Source organism: Macrobrachium nipponense, chromosome 2, assembly GCF_015104395.2.
Source record: "Macrobrachium nipponense isolate FS-2020 chromosome 2, ASM1510439v2, whole genome shotgun sequence".
NCBI classification, from domain to species: Eukaryota; Metazoa; Arthropoda; class Malacostraca; order Decapoda; family Palaemonidae; genus Macrobrachium; species Macrobrachium nipponense.
In genome coordinates, this window is record NC_087201.1 from 31,455,232 (window position 1) to 31,477,978 (window position 22,747).

The 22,747-nt window shown below is 39.1% G+C and overlaps 1 protein-coding gene across 5 annotated transcripts in view; it reads right to left on the minus strand.

Moving 5' to 3' along the window:
• LOC135220510 (transcription factor collier-like) overlaps positions 1-22,747 on the minus strand; it is a 229,596-nt gene that overhangs the window by 110,887 nt on the left and 95,962 nt on the right. For all 5 annotated transcript variants that reach the window (XM_064257657.1, XM_064257658.1, XM_064257659.1 and 2 more), the window contains exon 6: positions 17,464-17,532. In XM_064257657.1, the coding sequence (XP_064113727.1) occupies positions 17,464-17,532 (69 nt within the window). The remainder of the gene's footprint in view (positions 1-17,463; positions 17,533-22,747) is intronic.

A 22,747-nucleotide genomic window follows, 5' to 3' on the forward strand; every position in this document is an offset into this window, starting at 1 on the left:
TAGGTGCCATTTCAACTCGCTTCATCTGCACTCGAGAGAAACCTACCATTGCTGCCAACTGTGAGAGCTCCGCTATTTATCCGATTAATACCCCCGGCAACTATTCGCAGTCCATAGGCATTATCATCACTGCCCCTATGGTGTGAGAGAGAAAAGGTGTCGCCCTGCCCATCCAAAAGCAGGTAGGACTGACCTACCACCCTCCTCCTCCTTCTCCTCCTCCTCCTCCTCCTCCTAGTGCCTATTGCCGTAGATTCAGTGAGCGGCACAAACTTCCCTTTTCGGGGCGATTCTGACAACGCTGTTTCGTCGCTGCTCTCGGGCATCGCCCCCACCCCCCCCCCCCCTCTTTTAGGCTCCAACTTGTAATGGCAGAAAAAGGAATTCTGGAACAATTAAGCGCATGATTTTAATTATTCAGGAGCGAACAGCTTGGCCGTTGAACTTCCCAATTGAGCGAGGGGAAAAAAAAAAAATTATGTATTAGTCGAAATTCAGGGCGTCGGCCCAAGATAAAATCGAGAATGGGGAATTAAATGAAAAGGAGCGAGCGAGAAGAGGTCTGCTTGTTCGCACAGAGAGAGAGAGAGAGAGAGAGAGAGAGAGAAAGCCCGATTCACAAGGATAAACTCTCTCTTTATTCGTTTCCACGCAGTTTCCTTCCGTTTTGGACGACCGCTGCCGTTTGCAATCATTGCTCCTGCTGCTGTTGTTGCAGTTGTCGCAGCACTTGGCTGGCAATTTGCAACCTTTCCACGGGGGGGGGGGGGTGGGGGGGGGGGGGGGGGGGCGGGGGGGCCCTCTACACATGGCGGGGGGGGGGGGGGGGTGGGGAGAGAGAAAATAAAGAAAAAAAATCAAATGAATATTTTAAGATCTCTCTGACAGGATAGATACATCTAGACTTCTCGGGATACCAAAAACCCCTTTTGTTTATGATTAGCTGGGCGATATTATGCCAGCACGGGCTCTTGCTTATAAGACAGGCTGTAACAGTGTAAGTCCGCTCCCAACCCTACCTTTTATTTATTTTTTTTTTTTACAAACTACTAATTCCTACAACACACATAATTCGTGGGATGAGAAATTGGTTGGTTTCAACTTTGTGGCAAAAAAATATAAAAAGGAAAGATGACCCTGTGTATTCTATTCCTTGCCGTTAGAGAAATCTATAATGTGTTCGCGTATGAAATCGCAAGTTTGCGTTAATATATGTATATTATGTATGTATATATAAATATATATATTTATTTATTTAAGAACCGGTGAAGACACTGCATGAATACCGCGGAAAGAAAGCCGTTGATTGTGTCAGAGCCAGAGACAGTGGTTAACTATACAATCCCCCCCCCCCCCCCCCCCCAAAAGCACCCCCAAAACCCCTCCAAAAAAAGCTCTTGTTACTGTTAAGTCGCCGTCTCAGTGATATGAAAGAGCGGTGCTTCGCTAATAACAGCTTTGATAACCATGGGTAAGTTATCATTCCGCTCAGTAAGCAGTTTTCACATCATTCTTACCAATATCTTTAAACGATATTTTTATCTTTTACATGAAGGAGTGTTTTTGTCATTAGATGTTACGCAGATCTTTTTTTTTCAAATGCACGTAACTGACGCTGGTAACACTGCTATTATTTGAACTATCATTGAAATTATTTAACAGTAAATGCCAATAATATTCATATCAATTATCAGTTAGCTGTTTACTTGCCCTCATAAATAATGAGTCATAAAGCTCTTCAATTTTAGCTCAAACAATCTTTCATCGTAATAGGAGAGAGAGAGAGAGAGAGAGAGAGAGAGAGAGGAATCGTAAACCCACATATTTTCTTTAATATAATTCAAGTTTAGAAGCTCGGTTTTCACCGTCATTTCTCCGTCTATTCAAAGGCCCTGTCTCCATCAAACCACCTCTTTACACCTCCGCCTCCTCTCTCTCTCTCTCTCTCTCTCTCTCTCTCTCTCTCTCCCTCCGAATCCCCCTTAATGTGAAAATGAGGTAAATGTAATGTCATTCACCGGCAGTTCCGTTTGTTCCCCATTTCCTATCATTTATTCAGGGCCACCCCATTTCTCCCTCTTTTCTTTCCTCTCCCAGCGTTCTCATTCCACCCGTCGAACATCTCTCTCTCTCTCTCTCCTCTCTCTCTCTCTCTCTCCAAGGACTGACTCACATACGTACAGCATCATTAATTCGTTAAGTGTTAAAAATCGCCTTCAGCAAACTAGTTTATGCTTCAGTCATCACAAGAACTTTCGGAATCTTGTGAAAATTCTAGCAGGTACGATTAATACTCTCTCTCTCTCTCTCTCTCTCTCTCTCTCTCTCTCTCTCTCTCTCTCTCCAAAGAATTTTCTGAAGGTATATCTTATAGCTCCACCTGTCGTCCTGGATATCTCCCTGTCCATTTGCCTAGCTGATTATCGATACACGATTCCCAATCTTATATACTATTGTCTGCAGACATACTGCTGAAGATATAATTACTGCCAAGGATAATTTACTGGAATTCAAATATCAATAAATTCTCTCTCTCTCTCTCTCTCTCTCTCTCTCTCTCTCTCTCTCTCTCTCTCTCTCTCCTGACTTCCAAAACAGCACTATCCTCCCAATAATCATAGCAGAAAAAGATTTCTAATTATATTTAAATCCATCTCTCTTTCTCCTTTGTTTACACGTATCTCCTCCCCTTCTCCATGGACATTCCCTGTTCTACTGATGCTCTCGCCTTCTTTTTTTCCCTTTCTCTCTCTCTCTCTCTCTCTTACTCTCATAATTCTTCTTTATTTCATTCTCCCCTTCCATCCCTTTTCCCATTCCTTCTCACCTCTTCCCATATTCGCTCTTCAATTCCGGCCCGTGATATACATATGGATATACATTTCATATGATGCGCAATCTATTTTTTTTTCTTTTTTTTCTTTTTATTTTTATTTATTTATCTATTTTTTGTGATTGCTTTATGTACTCTCTCCTGAAAATAGCCAATTTTAGGACGAATGGGCGAAATATTCGGAGATATTTCTGTTCGTTCACATCCAGTAAGAATACCTTACATCAAAGTGACACTCTGGTATATTATTTTCGTTTTATTTTTTTTATGCCTCATAGAACCTGAGAGAGAGAGAGAGAGAGAGAGAGAGAGAGAGAGAGAGACTTCTGTAGGTTCACATCCAGTAAGTATAGCTTAGATCAAAGTGAAACTGGTATTTTCGTCTTATCCTTTTTTAGTGGTAGAACCTCAGATCGTAGGAGAGAGAGAGAGAGAGAGAGAGAGAGAGAGAGAGAGAGAGAGAGAGAGAGAGAGAGACTTCTGTAAGTCCACATCCAGTAAGTATAGCTTAGATCAAAGTGTCACTGGTATTCTCGCCTTATCCTTTTTTGTGGGTGCTCTATGAAGCATTGTTAATTTATGCCTCATAAAACCTCAGATCGTAGGAGATAGATAGATAGAGAGAGAGATTTAATCTGTATATAATGTACTGTTATTGATGCTTGCAAGCGCAGTCCATCAGCAGACAACTGCATTCATCCCAATACCAGAGAACAATCCCGCTTCCCCCAAGTCAAAAAATAACAATTTCCCCTTCATCGCGCGCTTCCATCTTGGGGCTATCTATCGTTTCCTCCCCTAAAATTCATCATCTTTAATCCCAATGCATCCAGTACACACGCATGTATGTACACACACTCATTCCTCGCTTTTGCGTCGCGTCTTTAATTGTCCTTTAAAACTGTGAGAGCGATACCCGGGACAGTATACGGTGTCGTCGCTGGCATCACTCCTCAGGAGAGAGAGAGAGAGAGAGAGAGAGAGAGAGAGAGAGAGAGAGAGAGATACGTGTCTGTCTCTTCTTCGAGGAGTATAGTGTACGTTGTCATTATGATATGATTTCTTTAATGAGGATGTTATAATAATATGAATCTCTCTCTCTCTCTCTCTCTCTCTCCTCTCTCTCTCTCTCTCTCTCTCTCTCTCTCTATATATATATATATATAATATATTATATATATATATATATACTATATATACATAATACATATACATACATTACATATACATATACATATACTATATATATATACTATATATATATATATATATATATATATATATATATATATATGAATATATGAGGATGCATCTACCCCTTCTTTTATTTGGTGTTTTTGGTGGCCATCTCTGGCGCCACAGTTTTTTTTTTTTTTTTTCCCTACGTCCCTCTCTATTGAATTCCATCTTCAGGCATTTTTCATGAAATGTGACTTCTACATGAACAGAATGACCCATTCTTCTGTACTCCGTTGTATGCAATAAAAAAAAAAAAAAAAAAAAAAAAAAAAAAAAAAAAAAAACAAAGAATACCCGGGGGGGAAAAAGAAAAAAATCCAGAATGATTATAGACTTACCCAAAATCGTTCGAGGGGGTAGGGGGTGGGGAGGCTCCAGAAGCAACGACACCTCCTCTAGAGGAACAAGATTTGATGCTGTTAAATAGAGACATGTGCATATTTCATCAGAGCCGAGCCTTAATCAGCTACACCCCCCGGGGTGGGGGGTGGGGGTGGGGTCGATTAATAGGATTAAGAACGTACTTTCCATCTCGTGAAGTGGTTAATAATTCAAAACCACGTAATGCATCTATGAGCTCGATCATTGGCGGGTGGGGACCCATGGATGCCTTCTTTACCGCTGGGTCTTACGGGTGCTGCTTAATTGGATTATGGAATATGGTTGATTGACAAGGTTTTTCCAGGCACAAACACTTCCTTCTTTTCGTGCGCAATTTTGAAGGCGCCTTTATTCTAGCCTCTCATAACCTTATGAAAGACATGTATATTCATTCGACGGTCTTGGAAGAAACGGCATGTCTTCTTTTTACAAAACTGGAAAAACACTTAAATAAGAATCCCTCTCAAACTTGGAAAACTACATCTACTCCCAGACTCCTCGTAGCCTTTCATCATTTTCTTTGGTCATCTTCAGATTCCTCCCTTTCTCTCTTGAGACATCAGATGGCCAGTTCCAACGGCCTCCGTCTAAAGATGAAATGTTTAGCTTGTCTGAATCGTGTGGAAAATTTTGCTTTCCGTTATAAAACTCTTGAGGTAATCACAGTATTCACCTTAGTACCAGAGGCAGAATATTTCAGAAATACCAAATCACATACGAGTTACGAAGAAACGAACGCTTGGACTACTTGTGAATAACTGATAACAATAATACATATAATGAATATGGATATGAATATAAGAACGACGAGTATGGTTTAAATCCGCCATATCTCTCTCTCTCTCTCTCTCTCTCTCTCTCTCTGCAAACGCCGAACGTGAAAACCCTGGATATTCCAGAAAAAAAGCGATACCATCAGCTCAGTTGTGCAATATTTCAGGTCAGAATGAAAATTAGTATACCCACATGACGAAGTCCATGCAAAAAAAAAAAAAAAAAAAAAAAAAAACACGAACTTTCCTTTTTCCATATAGTTTCTCTCTCTCTCTCTCTCTCTCTCTCTCTCTCTCTCTCTCTCTCTCTCCATTTTTTCCCCTGTCTCGCATTGCCTTCCTATACTCCTCTCTGCTCACCCAATATCATCACTGGCACCTCCATCGCCAAAGCCCCCTACCTTCCCCCCTCCCCTCCCCCCCTACCCCCCTCATACCTTCCCGTACTCAACCCAATCCCCACTAATCCCACAAAGCCAATTCAGCCCCGGTCATGCAAACCTGTAATAAAATAAATGCAACTGTTACTTCAGAGAGCAATGAGATCTGTTTTGCGTGATGGGTAAAGAGAGTGGTCCCAGGTTCTGACATGGGAGTCCCATTATGGATGGGTTGAGATGAGGTGGAAAGAAGGAAGACCGGAGTGAAAATTCCAACCAAATTCCAGGGGGCAGATGATAATTCTCTTGTCGTGGGAGGAAGATACAGATACGCAAGTAGGCTGAGTGTTATGCGTGGGAGGGTCGTATTAAGATGGCGGGGAAGGATTACACTGATGCTGCTGATTTTCTCTTTGATGAGTCGAAATGTCTAATATATATATATATATATAATATATATATATATATATATATATATATATATATATATATATATATATATATATATATGTATATATATATATATGTATATATATATATATATATATATATATATATATATATATATATATATAAGGCCTTTCGACTTTTCGCCCTTTGCCTAAGCAGACGACAAGTTACAAGTTGAAAGGCCTTGTGGCAGTTACGCAATTGTTTCTTTCACTTTCATTCGTGGATTTGCCCTTATTTAAATATTCATCCCGTTCCAAATTTTAGTTATTCAGTTATGTATGTATGTATGTTTATACATATATAAACATACATATTTATTTATTTATTATTGAATCCAGTATGATCATTGTTTAAAATAAAATAAAGCAAACCTTAAGGTCATGATGTAAGTCCGAATATAAATGTAGCTGTTCGTACATTTATCTATCTCACTCCCCAAATATACATACAAACATATACATACACATATATATGTATATATATGTGTATATATGTGTGTGAATATATATATATACATATGTATACATACATATATATATATATATATATATATATATATATATATATATATATATATATATATATATACCGAACTATCATTGAAAGTCGCCCTGAAATTATAAAAATGCATAAATGCTGCATTTTAGTAGTGAACTGCCCACACGGAACCATCAAAGAGCCAAGCTAGAAATTCAACCATTAAAACAGACCAACTGAAAGCAAAAGGTGGCTCCCATATAACTGCTACCGAAGGACGGTACTATACTACATGTATTTCCAAATATATTCATAAAAAAAAATAAAACAAAATTGTCATTTCAAAGTCAATTTAAAATGGCAATGATGAAACGGAAGACGGGTGAGGAAAGTGCAAATTCGTACAAATTGGTAATATAAGTAACAAAAATTCCTTAACGCAGCAATTGGAATAATTCTTTCCTTTGTATTGTATGTTTTTCAATGAGCAGGCCATCCTGGGAAAGACAATGCTGCCTCCAGATATTGCTTACAAGTACCCCCCCCCTTAACGTCCCAAAGGAATCCGCCTTAAGATCCGATACGCGTTCCGAACGCGATTCAAGTCTTCCTGGCGGGTCGAATGCGCTCTCGGTCTCGTCACTAAAGAAAGGAGATTTATTATATAGATGTCGAAGGCGTCCTCCTCTCCTACACAATCCAAAAGCCCAGCGATGCTTTGTTGATAACGAGGGCTAAGAGATGTTAATGTCTCTCGTCTCGGGTACAAGAACGGTGTCAGTAAATCGTCCAGGGATTTGGGATTCAAGCGAACCATATATATAGGAATGACGCCGGAGATAACGTATCTTTCGCCTTACGAGCAGCTCGAAAGAAATTGAATTTCGAGTTTAGAAAGTGTTTTTATATTTTTTTTTTTTTTAACATTTAAGTTACGACTGCAAAATACTCATGTAAAAAAAACTTGATATATTTTACAGTGATTGTGAGGTAAAAAAAAATATATATATTTCAGAAGCTGTCACGAATGTTATGACCAACGACGCTTCACACATCTCACTACAGTACTCCTTTTAAAAAATTAAGTATTAATTAAGACCGTAAATATTATAGCCAGAATACTCTTTATTATTATTTTCATTTTTTTTTTTTGGAGAGGTTGTGAAAACTGGAATGAACTTTTATCACGAGAGAGAGAGAGAGAGAGAGAGAGAGAGAGAGAGAGAGAGAGAGAGAGAGAACCAGCCCAGCTGGGCAGACCTAATTTGAACAGATCTGCGAAACTGCATGACAAGAAAATACGCTCAAATTATCACTCGATATACAAAATTCAGTTTATCGCCCATAAAAAAACATTAAAATGGAAACTGACCTTCATTGATAGAAAGGAGAAAGAGAAACCTTTCCCCTAATTAACATTTGATTTAAAAATCCAAAGAGTTCTTCTCCCGGGAGACTTCGGACATAAAAAGCTATCGTGAATGTACAGTTTTTTTTTTTTATTCGACAGTGGGGGATGGTGAGGTAGGGGGGGGGGGGGAATCCCCGAGGACATTATCAAAAAGAAATTCATTTATACAACAGTAATTTACCCGTAATTAATAGCCATTCCATTCTCATCAGGGTTAGGACAACGAGAGAGAGAGAGAGAGAGAGTAGAGAAGAAGAGATAGAGATAGAGAGGAGTAGACCATTCTTACATTACATTATATGCGTACGAACTGAGGCATCTATGGAGGAGAGAGAGAGAGAGAGAGAGAGAGAGAGAGAGATCTTACCTTACATTATATATGCGTACGAACTGAGGCATCTATGGAGGAGGAGGAGGAGGAGGAGGAGAGAGAGAGAGAGAGAGAGAGAGAGAGAGAGAGAGAGAGAGAGAGAGAGAGAGAGAGATACCTTACCTTACATCATAGACGTAAGAACTGAGGCATCTGAGAGAGAGAGAGAGAGAGAGAGAGAGAGAGAGATACCTTACCTTACATCATAGACGTAAGAACTGAGGCATCTATGAGAGAGAGAGAGAGAGAGAGAGAGAGAGAGAGAGAGAGAGAGAGAGAGAGAGAGCGCAAATCAATGAAATTTGCGTAAAAAAATGATATGCGAAGGAACTGAGGCATCTACAATAAGCGAAAATAAAGAATTACCTTAAACATCTAATTATTGAGAGGAAGAAAACCCCTCTGAATAATAAATGAAAGGAAAATCTATCGAGCATCCGTACCCCATTAGCTAATGAATATTGTAAGAGTAAACAACAACAATAATTAAAAAATCTTACAGTAATATCTTACTAATTTCTGTTTTTTTCTTATTTTTGGTCTTGCTGTTTCTTGACGCGAGTCGATAAGTGTTCGTCGAAAAGGGCTTAAGAAAAAAGTACAAATTCCTCTCTTCAATGGCGATAATGATAACTGGAAGTAAAGCCCAAATTTCTGTCGGTGTTTTACGGGCATAAGAAGAAAATATTATTAAGATAATAAAACGAACAAACTGATGTTGCCAGAGCATGAACAAAGGATTTAATACCCTTAAAGCACTACACACCGCCGTGAACAAATACGCCTATGCACCGTGAAAACACGAACATAAAGAATGTAAGAAGCACAAAGGAAGATTCGTGGGATTTTTAAGAAGATCTTTGCCACTACTATACACAATGTGACGCGCGCGCAAGAGAGCGACAGACATACAAGAAGGAAACGCATTTGAAAAATTTCCCTAAGGGCTTTCCGCTCTCAACAATCATGTCTCTTGTTTATTGTTTGATAAATAAGGGATTTCAGACCGAATGGGAAGACACTAACACCCCCCCACCCCCACTCCGTCCCCAGGCTCCCCCTTTGTACAAAAAGAAAACAGCAGCACGTAAAGAATACCTCGTACTTTGGATTCGTGCTTCTCTTGATTCGAATCCGCGGTAAAACACATGTCTTGATGAGGCGCAGCATAAGAAAATGCTGCTGTTTCCAACTCAAAAACACAAAGAAAGACTTGAGCACAAATTAATGTCATTCGTTCCTGCAAAGGAGAGAGAGAGAGAGAGAGAGAGAGAGAGAGAGAGAGAGAGAGAGATGTATACGTACGTATTTTAAACAAAGGATGTTAGTTATATTTAAATAAAGAACTATTATTCTCTTCTCATACAGTCAGAGAGAGAGATGTGGGGGGGGGGAGGGGGGGGGGGGGGGGAATGAGAAAGATAAGGAGGACGGGCGAGGAGGAGAGAGATGGGGGGAGGGAGGGGGAGATGGCACATTCCCCGTCTCCCTCACTAAAGAGTCTCTGGAGAAATCCCCCGAAAATATTGTCCTACGTAGCCATAAACCAAGAAACAAAGAAATAAAGGAATGAAATACATATTTATCTCTGCACGGTCGACGATGGGACCCAAATGTTGGAATATTTGTCATGTTTTTATTTATCGTAATCATTTCATCTTATTCAGCCTCACTTATTATTCTCCTTTGTGGGTTATGTAAACGTTATATAATTTGGCAGCTAGTAACCATTCCCAATACTACAACTAGTACCTTTCGCTGGATTCATGGACCTTCATTAAAATATTGACATTACTGGAAGGTTGCAGCTGTCTCTGTTAATACTGCTATCATTTGGTGTCATTTTTCCTTATGAATTTTATGGTTATAGTTTTGTGGCATGCAGTTAATCGTTCTTCTAAACATTTGGCCTCGAATAATTATCTCTGAAGACAGACCACCAAAATTTGAATCATAGTTGGACAGTGATGGGTGGAACGAAAATTCCTTAGCGCCCCTTATTGGAGGAATTAAAATTACACTTCGGTACAGCAAAACACTAAATTGATTCGCGACTGATCAGCAACACCTGGAAGAGTTCCTTCCAATACTATGTGTCCTCACGTTCTTTCAATCTCTCTAGACAAGTGGTTCTCCAGCTAGGGTCTGCGTGAATGCCTTAAAAAATTTAAAATTCTCTAATTGTATTCGTTATTCTCTTATAACGTTATTAGTTTCCTATGGTCTCCTCACGGTCTGTGGGTCTCCTACTCAGACTCGTTGGGGTGACTATATTTTGTAATGATTTATCTTCCTCCCTATCCCTCGAAACCCCTCTCTCTTTTTTTTTTATTCTCCCTTAAATCTAGGAGGGAATTTTACTCATAGATGGAAGGAGGCCGTGGAGCAAAGGACGAACTCTTAGAGGGGGCGGTGGCAACAATAAATTTGAGAACCACTGCTCTAAAACATGCAGACGATAATACCGATAACTATCTACTTATCAAGTGTTTCTGTAATCTTGAAGAGGCTATTTTGAATATTCATACAACTACCATTATTTCCACTTGAAAATTCTCACTCTGAAATACCGATGCAGATTGTTTAACCCTACAGTAAGACTGACTGCATAAAACTGACTGCAGTCTGTCTCTCAAAGAGATTTTGAAATTTGAACAAAAGCGAGACACTGGTCCCGCGATCATAGGGGAAATTCTTTTCAACGGGTCACAGACGTTGCTTTGCTGGAAAAAAAAAAAAAAAAAAAAAAAAAAAAAAACAAAAAAAAAAAAAAAAAAACCGCAACGCATACCGAGCATTAAACACAAGTCTCATCATTCAATACTGTAATAATATTTGCTATGAACGTTGAAGGTTGAAACACGAAGGGGAATAGAGGCAAGTTTTGGTGTCAAAATCTTGTTGTAAGTGACAAGGAAGAAAATCAGGCAACCTTCCTTCCAAATGTTAGAGCATTGTACTCGGAGGAGTCGTGAGTAGAACTCTTATATAAAAAGTTCGAGAGAGGGGAAAAAATGTGTCACAACAGAATTTCAAATCTACTCTACGATCGTGGGAGATCAGGAAGGCTCATACGACTCAAACATCGCAACTGGAGGAGAAAATGTTAGACAAACTTCCCGCGACTCACTTGAGAACATTATCCCATTGCATTATGATAATACAACAGGTAAAAATTGCGCCGTAGTTTCTTCGGCTCAATCGAATTTTCTGTACAGCGTATAATGCTCTATGGAACTCTCAGCCACGACCCGTGAAAATTCCAGGCAGTCAGGTGGAGGACTGTGTTGGTGATCATGGTTAACTTTAACCTTAAATAAAATAAAAACTACCGAGGCTAGATGACTGCATTTTGGTATGTTTGATGGTTGGGGGGTGGATGATCAACATACCAATTTGCAGCCCTCTAGCCTCAGTAGTCTGCAAGATTTGAGGGCGGACAGAAAAATTGCAGACGGAAAGACAAAGTCATCTCAATAGTTTTCTTTTACAGAAAACTGCATAGAGCAGGAAACAGTAGTATACAGAACGAAGCTTATATTGAGGGAAGGGAACTATTGCTTAAATTCAAGTTCCGGCAAATGAAACGCGAATGTCGGGATTCTGCAAAAAGGACCAGTGTACAGATATGCAAGTCTACAAAACAACAATAAGTAAATAAATAAATAAATTACAGTTGTATCACCGGAGAGTTGGCTTAATGAGAAGGCAGGATTACTCAGTGAGTAGAGCAAGGAATTTTAAAAAGTTGGTATTAATTCAAGATTACGAAGACTGGAAACGCGCATAAGCGATGAAGCGCATGTCACACCCTCTCTCTCTCTCTCTCTCTCTTCTCTCTCTCTCTCTCTCTCTCTCTCTCTGAAAATAACTACATCTTGGGAAAGGCTTGTTTAGGATTGAAGATTAACTTTCAGTTTGCAAGGGAGCCTTACCCTTAACCAAAGATGGATACAGCCGGACTTGAGATGAAACCACAACTGAATTTAGAGCAACTAATGCCATCATTTCTGCAGAAAACTAAGCAACGTTAATAACTTGAAACAAACAAACAAATCAACTTTAATAACTTGAAAGAAACAGAAGTCCCGAGGCGATTAACCCTTGCAAACAAATATAAAGGTAAACACAATTTAAAAAATAAAAATAAGTTCAAACGGCCTATCAAACACAAATTAAATCAATTATATATATTTTTTTAAACGTTTTAAGAGCATGCAGCTTACAGAAAATCCATATTTTTTTAAATAACAAAGCAATAAATCAATAAACTGCTAATCGCTGGAGGAAAAAAATAAGTTCAAATAGCCTATCAAACGCAAATTAAATCAAATATAAAATTGTTTTAACTTTTTAAAAGCGTGCAGCTTATAGAAAATCCATTTTTTTTAAATAATAAAGCAATAAACTGCCAATCCCAGGAGGAAAACAATAAGCTCAAACGGTCTATCAAACCTAGATTAAATTAAATATAATTTTTTTTTACTTTTTAAGAGCATGCAGTTTATAGACAATCCAATTTTTTTTTTAAATAATAAAGCAATAACTTGCTAATCCCTGGAGGAGTTTGCCTTGGCATCCAAAGTGCATCAAATGATAAAAGGATTCTCTTTGGCTCATCAACAATTCCAAGTCCGTCAATAAGACCACAAAAATCCTCATGATTATAGCAGAACTGACTGAAGGGTAAAAGAAATATCTTATCAAAAGACTGCATTTCTGTTCTAATGATGATTGAATGGTGCCACTCTATTGACGGGACAATGTCCTCATCGATCGTCCGCGTCCATTAATTTTTTGGCGCTGTGGTTTACCCCAGGAGACCTCGACACATACACACACACACACACATGCTGCCCTTTCCTCTCTCTCTCTCTCTCTCTCTCTCTCTCTCTCTCTCTACCTTTTGTGACCGCCAGAGCGATAAGCAGCGGCAGGTCTCTCGTTTTTGTCTTAACTCATCCGTGCATCAACAACGAATCCCCTTTCAACATCTTGGATTATTCCCCTACCCCCCACCCCACCTTCCGAATCATTACCTCCGCCCCCACGGACACCCACCCCGTTCAACCTCAGTCTCTTTGCCCTAACCCCTACTATATTTCCAATCCACAACCCCTTCCCTATTTAGACAACCGTACCATGGAGCGCAGAACAGCCGGTGGTGTTTAGGAGTCTTTATTTGCGTAGTGTGCCATACGCATGAGAACGCCAGAGGAGTAATATACGCTATATATATATGTATATATATATATATATATATATATATATATATATATATATATATATATATATATATATATATATATATATATATATATATATATATATATATATATATACAAAAGGAGCCCATTAAAAAGCTAAAAAAATATAGAAAGTAAAGAACTATACATTACAGAGACTGCTCTCTCTCTCTCTCTCTCTCTCTCTCTCTCTCTCTCTCTCTCTCTCTCTCCTAGGTAGAGACACAGCAGTCTCTGAAATATAGTAGTACTTACTTTCCATATTTTGGGCGTTTTTATGGGCTCCTTTTATTCGATGGAATTCTGTTGACAGAACATTCTTATCAGTCGTGTCTGTATGTATGTATGTATGTATGTATGTATGTATGTATATATATAGATATATATATATATCTATATATAGTATATATATATATATATATATATATATATATATACATACATATATATATATAATATATAGTATATATATATAATATATATATATATATATATATATATATATATATATATAAGAATTTGCATAACACCCGACAATACGTATAAGAAGAACGACGGCAGTGTTTTAAATTTGCAAGTTACTCCACTCCCCAGATAAGGCACCTTACAACTGACTGACACACACACACACACAGCTTCAATCGATCACAAAACGAAATTATTTATGGAACAAACGAGAATCGTCCGGAGGAATCGAATATTAAGCCCGGCCCCCCACCCCCACCCCATCCAAAAAAAACAACGGTCATCGCCACCTCTGGAAAGCAGGCAATCATTATGATGTAGACGGAATAATAACTAATGATAACAATAATAAATTACGCACGGGGATAAATAATTAATTATTACTTCGGAGAAAGAAGAAGAAAAAAAAAAGAAGGTCGGGTGCAATACGGCAAGGCGGTCGGTAACAGATGTGTTATGGCGGATAAGGAATCGGTGGGGTCCGGGGTGGGGAGGGGGGGGGGGTGTTGGGGGGTTGTGGGGGGGGGGGAGGTGACGTGAGGAGGGGAGTTCGGAGGGATAGAGGGAGGAGGAGAGGTTTGTCGCCGCTGCATAAAAAGACTCAACGAGGCTGAAATAGGTCGTTTTGTGGGATTAATGAAGCGATGCGCCGTTCTTCCTCTCTCTCTCTCTCTCTCTCTCTCTCTCTCTCTCTCTCTCTGCCGTCTGTTCGATTCGATATTTGTCTGATTAAAACGGCACCACCACTCGAAGAAGGTCTTCGTACAAGATGGGGGAGTTGCGGGAAACCGCGACTCGTCGGCAGTCGGCACCAAACAAAAGCTCCCTTATGACCCTAATTTACGCCCCCTCCCACCCCCCCACCCCCCCTCAATCCCATTTTTAGTCTACGTTTAAAGTGTAGTGCATAAGACTACGAGGAATGATGTACACTTGTTGATACATGTAATGCATGCATCGTAAAAAGATTCCGTGCAAGAATTATGAACGTACAGAGAGAGTTATAAGGATTAGGATGACTTGTTAGTCTCTACCAGCAGGTTGTACTGTGCATTCACAGTGTCCTAATGATTTTGTCTAGCTCTCTCTTAAACTCTTTCACACTGTTGCTGTTTACAACTTCTTGTGGCAGTTTATTCCACGTGTCACATATCTTGCATGTAAAGAAGTTCCCACGATGAGATGTGTTGTATCTCTCCAGTTCTAGTTTCCGTCCATTATTTCTTGTCTGGTTTTCGTTTAATGTAAATAGGTTACTGTCTACTTTTGTTATGGCTTTCAGTATTTTAAATGTTTCTATTCGTTGTCCTCGCAATCGTCGTGTTTCTAAGCCATAAATGTTCAAGACTCTAGTCGTCTTTGGTAACCTATTTACCTGATGGATGGAATTTACTTTGTGGCTCTTGCTTGTACTCCTTCTAATCTATTAATATCTTTTCACAGAGAGAGAGAGAGAGAGAGAGAGAGAGAGAGAGAGAGAGAGAGAGAGAGAGAGAGAGAGGAACAAAACCGATATGAAGCCAGATCGCAAAAGCAGATTTGGTTTAACAATGATTTTTTTTTATAAATTCCTCAAAATGCAAATGACGTAGGACCAACCTACCCGCTCAACAAAAAGCGCCACAATTGAGTATCTGGACTCATTCCCGTTCCTGATCTTCACGGATCTCTGAACGTAAGGACCATTCAGGAAGAGACAATCCCTATATGGAATAGAATAGCTTAATATTAAATTCTAAAGCGGCGTATGGGTCCCCGAAAATTTGTTTCGGCTATGAGTGAAATGGTTCACCTATATCATATTGTTATGTTGCCAAGATTTGCAATTAAAGACATTTGAATAAGATAAGACAAGAATGAAAAGTAAATGAGAACACAATACAGACGCTGTAGTCGGTGAAATTATTTTGGCATAATCACCGAATAAATAATCTTTACATAACTTATACTGATAATGAATGGGAAAGGACTCTTGGACACAATCATTTTCCTAAAATGGATTTTGATCTATATATATTTTAATTAATCTTTACTGAATTGAGCCTCGTCTGCGTTTATTTATTTGTATTTATTTTCATATCCTGAGAGGTATTTGCAATGTATTGCAATTTAGTGTTGAGGAGATCAGGGGTGACCTAGATTTGGCATTTCTTTGGGGTCGGGACAGACGAACTACTTCTGGCCCAAACACTAAAACCAGTCTTTTGATGAATCACTTAAGGGAAAATTCCTTACTATAGCTGGTCCACTTTCCGTAGATTCTTGGATGAGCCTTATGCTTACGAGACGTTTGTTTGGCGGCCGCTGATTGGCTGGTACCGGGAGGTAGGCGGCTCCTAGCCAAACAGCGGCCACCAAACCAACGTCTCGTAGGCATAGGGCTAACCCAAGAATCTACCTTAAGTGAACCAGCTATAGTGTGACTGATCAGAGGGACGCAGATGTTAGTGATAAAGTCGATATCACTAAGGATTAGTGAATAAGCCCAGTGGCAGAACACAAACAAACGTCTTGGGTAACATACAAATCCATACTATTCATTCTTGGTGGACTTGTAGCCCGCAGTTCTATATCATAATAATATTAACAACAATAAAAATATGCTTTTCATATTACTTCTGTCCCAAAAGTACTTTCGACCGTTTGCATCAGGAAACAATTAAAGGGAACAGAAAACTAGTTGAACTTGTTTATAAAATAAGCCGATATTTTCTGTCGCCTCACGAGTAATTAATCTCAAAAAAGCAAAAAGTAAGTAAGTTTGCTCTAGTCCAAATTCACACCTTGAGAAACATCCATGAATCCTATGATATGGATCTGAGTGATTCGGCCAATACGTTTGGAAGAGCTTTCCTCCGTCTCTCTGTGATTCATGACTAAAAAGAGCCATAGTAGATTCACACCAACCGTGAATTTGACATCTAGGCCAATCTCTTACGACGCTCCTGATTGGCTGTTAATAAGCCACTCACAGGGCTGGAAACTCAGTCTCTCTCGAGAGTTCACATAGGCAGGATGTTTCCTGAAGGATGCGTCTTTCAGGAGAGTTGGAACATACATCCTGCCTCTGTGAGCTCTCTCGAGAGACTTATAGTTTCCAGCCCTGTGATTGGCTTATCAACAGCCAATCAGGAGCGTCGTAAGGTTGATGTGAATCTACTATAGGTATTCGCCATGAAAAAAATCCACATTGTATTTACAGTTAGGAAAACGGCAGTTCAGTAATATTATTAGGGCAGAAAAGAAGGCAAATGATGACCAAACCTATTTTCTTTCTCAAAAGAACAGCGCATTCCATGTTTTCATCCATAACACGACTTCCAAATATAGAATTTGAGCAAGGCAGTAATCTTAAAACACGAAGAATCACACATTTTTTCTGGCGCGAAAGAAGAGGAATGTTGTATATATATTTTCGAAATGATAATCACTTACCTGTCTATTATGACTGGATCAGAAGGCGTTTCGTTTCTATTTCCGCAGCTCTTCTTGTCACAACACCGGCTGCAAGAGAGAGAAAAGGGGTTGGTTATTCACGAGGAATACATTAGCAAACTGCTCCAGAGATACAGCTGAATAAAAAATTCCGACAACAGAATGTCACAGCACTGTTCTTAGTTTCGGTAACATACACAACTTTTTATCGAATGAATAACAAATAAGAACAATGGGACGCTTAAATTTTCGAATAATGTACAGGAGTGCTCATGATTTTGAGAAAAAGAATTCTGGCTATAGTACAGTTTCTATTTTAAAACAAATTTGAATTCCTTCACTGTTCAGGACACATTTAATTTCGTAATCGTGATAGCTTATTTCCTTGCAAAAGCTTATAATAGTTATTGACCTTCTACGACAGACAAATACAGTTCACAGAATTGTACCAGAACTTTCGTACCTGATTGTGCACAATCGAATTCATCTCATAACATCAGTAATCACAACAAGGTGTGATACGACCTCCAGCTTACTCAGGCCCCTTGCTAAAATCTATGGTCAAACAGAGCGTTGTTTCACTAACGAAAATTAAAATAAATAAGCTCTATTTCATTAGAAATAATTTTTTCTGTGCTGCTTGACATGCACATTATTTATTTTTTATATTCTCATTCTAATAAATCAATCATAACCATCCTATCCTAAAATTCCTGTATCTATAACTCAACGCGAAACACCTTTGTCAGACCTTTTTAGCCTTTCCTACACCCCCTCCCCCCCACAACAACAAATTAGTTTGTAGGCATACTCCCCAAGTGAAAATCGTGCAGTATTTGCGCAAATTTACCCCAAATAGTTTTGCCAATTACTTTTCACTTTCTGCTTTGATTGCTGTGTGAAGAACATTTTTTGGAGACGGCATTTACTCAAAAGTGTGAAAATGGAAATTCTGCTTGTTGCAGGTGTTCCTCGATGGACGAGTTGTTTACATGCTCACCTACCGATTCGGTAGACTGAGTTCGACTCCCCGCTCTGCCACGGTGGAATCAAGACGAATTTATTTATTTCTGGTGATTAGAAATTCATTTCTCGAATGTGGTTCGGAGCCCACAATAAGCTGTAGGTCCCGTCACTAGGTAGACAATTGGCTCCTAGCCACGTAAAAAATATCTAACCCTTCCGGCCAGCCCTAGGAGAGCTGTTAATCAGCTCAGTGGTCTGGTAAACTAAGATATACTTAACTAAGGTATGCTTAACCATATTTTACTGAATTTACTTTATCTTATTTCCTTAAAGCTGACAATTTCATTCCAGCTGTTCCATATTTATTATAAAAAAAATAACTGCCGCCTACTTTTCGAGCCTTATTAATTGTACAAATTGGCCAGGTATTGCAATAAATAACAATCATTTTACATTTAGATGTTGTAGTAGATCCCCGAGTCACCGCATGCTTAGATTTCACTAATATTATCAGTGGTAAAAAAAAACGTGATTTTCACTAAGCTTTCGTAAAAATTGGCAAGAGGTTTAATCCACTCTAATAATCACTTTCGCTTTCCAAATGATGGATCATTTACAGTGGTAACGATAAAAGTAGACCGAGTTTCAGTTTGATATGATTTAAATAGATTTTTGGCATCGTGCCAAGCTCTGGGGCAACTAAGGCCATTCGGCGCTGAAACGGAAATTGACAGTGAAAAGGTTTGAAAGGTGGAACAGGAAGAAAACCTCAAAGCAGTGAAGCGCTATGGAACACTTGTCAGGAGAGGGTTGAGGACGGCAAGATGGAAGAGAGAGAATATGAACGGAGGTACAGTAAAAAGGGACCGGAGGGACAATGCGAAGATGCTTCAAGCACCTGCTTTCACCGCCACACCTGTTGCAGGTGTATTCGTCAGTCCTATATGCAACAGAAACAAGCCATCTCCGTGAAATGCTTGGAGAGAAATAAGGTGACACTTGGCATTTCTCTACATCGAACTCCGCAACAGTTCCAACTTCTCCATTTACCTATATATATCTGTTGTAGTACTACGCACAATAAATCTGCAAATCGCATTATGCCGTGCTGGGTCGCATCAATGAGCGAACGGTGTCGGGGAGAGGATCTCCACTATAATAATTTGAAGGAGGTCCACATGTAGCAGTCAAAATGAACAAAGGACATTAGGCCCCCGACGTAATCCAATTCCGGCAAGAGCTCTTGAACAGTTTCAAAGGATTCGGATATGACCCTAAGCCGAATTAAACCCTTTATTGAGAGAGTTCGAGTAGAGAGAGAGAGAGTGGGTTCGAGTCGCGAGAGTGAGTTCGAGCCGAGAGAGAGAGAGAGTTTCGTAAATAACATTAATTTTTAAGCATTCCTCTTCGTTTCTTCCGAGATATGGAATATTCGCGTCAAGATCTGTATCCTCAACAAGAGCGGTGGATGGTTCAAGCTACTTCTTCCCGAATAAGGAACCGCACAGGACAGATTTTGAAAAAAAATAAAAAATAAAATAGAAGAAAATAAAAGTCTATCAAAGCAGCCATAGAGTAGCGATGATGATGAGACAGTCCCAAGTGGTCATCTTCAATCTCCAAAGGAGAGAGGGAGAGAGAGAGAGAGAGGGGTGAGGAGACCACACAGGAGAGAGAGAGAGAGAGAGAGAGAGAGAGAGAGAGAGAGAGAGAGAGCTCTCCACATTCCTCCCTCCAATCTTTTCTTTCCATCTCCATCCGTTCCCCCTAGTGGCCACACCGAATCTGTCCTACACAGGGGGCGCCGCCCTTCAACACCAAGTTTTTGCTCAGATCTGTTTGTGATTTATTGGGGAAGGGGGGGGGGGGGGGAAGGAAAATGAAAAAAAAATCATGAAAAAAATAAAAATAAAAAAAGACGAATCGAATTGGAAGACTAGAGAACCGGTCAGTTGTTTGTGGTGTTGAAAGAAAGGAAGGGTTAAAAAAAATGAATAAAAAAATAAATAAAAAAAATAAAAAATAAAACCTGAGCTGCCAGCGCTTTCTTATCATTGGACAGTCTGGGTAGTTAACTGTAGGTGGGGAAGACAAAGAAAAAATCATTTCAATATTAACGACATAAAATGAATAATCTCACTAATAGATCAAATAACCCAGACAACATGGAAAGATTTTGTATTAAAAAAAAGGTGAATATATTCAGAACTGACAAACAGGTGTCGGTTGGCTGCCCAAAAAAAAGAAAAAGAAAAAGAAAGAGAGAGAGAGAGAGAGAGAGAGAGAGAGAGAGAGAACACACACATAAGTATGCACGTTATATATGTTGATTTATTGGAGGATAAAGAGAACATTAATTCAATCATATACCGAGGATATGAATTCACTCATTAAATTGTATTCATATTCATCATGACAATAACGTAAAAAACAACGCGCGAATTGACAGGTAAGATGAAACGAAACCCCTTTTAAGGTCGCTTAAGGTAATCCGTAGAAGACGGGACAAGTGTACAAATATTAAAATGAAAAAAAAGGATTAAAATAAAAAAAAAGGAAAACTTTTAATTTATCTGTGACCAAGTCACTATCACTGGATAATTTGTCATATATCATTTAAAAAAAAGTAACTAAAGGAATAAACAAAATAAATAAAAAAAAAAAGAAAAAAAGGTAATTTTCATTTATCTGTAACCAAGTCACTATCACGGGATAATTTTTCATATCTTATTAAAAAAACAAAAGTAACTAAAGGACTAAAAAAAACAGAAAAAAGAAAAAAGGCAATTATCTGTAACTAGACACTATCACGGGATAATTTGTCATATCTTATATATAAAAAAGCAACTAGAGAGGACAGCAATTTAATAATAATAAGTAGAGTCGCTGGAAACTAGACATTTTTGAAAGAACTGGGGACTTAAGGTCCGCCTAAGTAAAGAGATACTTATCGGAAAGTCGCCGACTAACAGAAGAGACTGATGATCAGCGCAAAAAAGGGAGGTGGTTGGTTCAATGGCACTTAAACTCCCCCTCCCCCCATCTCACCCCCCGATGAAAAAAAAATTACATCAAGAAATAATATTAATCTCCATTGATTGTTCTCCTTGAAGGGATCGAGCGGTTATCCATGTTTAATCCTACGTGATATAATAATAATAATTACGTTATTGGCGTCCTAAGGACCAATTTCTGACTTACGAGGAGATCGCGTGACGACCATAAAGAACCCGCTGCCGGGGCAGCCAAGGTCGAAAGGGCCGGAGGCGATGACGGGTCATTCCAGGCCTTACGATCCCCGGCCATAGGGGCGACTCTCCCGAGAGCTCTTGATGACGAAAACGATCTTTGTGTAACGGAGTATTGCCTAAGGGGCTCTGACAGTCCGAAAAAAGAGAGGAGGAGTATTTAAGAGAAGATTAATCAGTATTTTGAAGGTATATATGAGGGGAAGCGGCTCCAATGGAGGGCTAGGTAGGGGGGTAGGGGGTATAGTCATGGCCAAATGGGGGGCCAGGGGTAGGGGGGTGGGGGTATAGTCATGGAAGTAAATTGCAGCCTGATGAATGGATTCCATGGAGTCATGCATCCCCCCCCCCCCCCCCCCCCTCTACCACCCCCAAACCTATACATACACTTACCAGGCCGACGTCAATACATCTGTCATACAACTATACACAATTTATATACATATAAATTTATAATATTATCATATAGATATATATATATATATAATATATATATATATATATATATATATATATAATAATGGTTTCTGTGAAGATAAGAAATCTTTACGTCAAAGACGCGTAATATTCGAAGTCATTATTATTATTATTTTATTTTATTATATTTCTATTGACTGTGGAGCCACTGGATCGATCAAAAGTTGCCCTGCTAAGAAAAGAGGCTTTTCTTCGACTAAAAGCAGCCTAGGAAAGAGGAAACAATATTACGTAAACATAACAAAAATAAAAAAATTAATAGTAACACGCAAAACAACGGCAGTATTCCCGGAAGTAAGTTTGCATCTTAATCGCCGAAACACACTCTTTTTCATTCGTTTATCATTTGAGATCGACAAAGACGGAGAAGTTATCTTGCGTAACGAGCTATCAAGTCTTAAACTTTCTGAGAAACACAAGTAGTACACTCATACGATAATGCCCGGGAGACAACAGATCGTGACACAAATTCCCGACACGACCACCTAGTTGTCGTAGAAGAGAGAGAGAGAGTTCTGGTGGTTAGCGTCCTCAATTGACTTTTAATTCGACGCATATATTGCAACGGCGTTTGTTTATTACCCCCCGCCCCC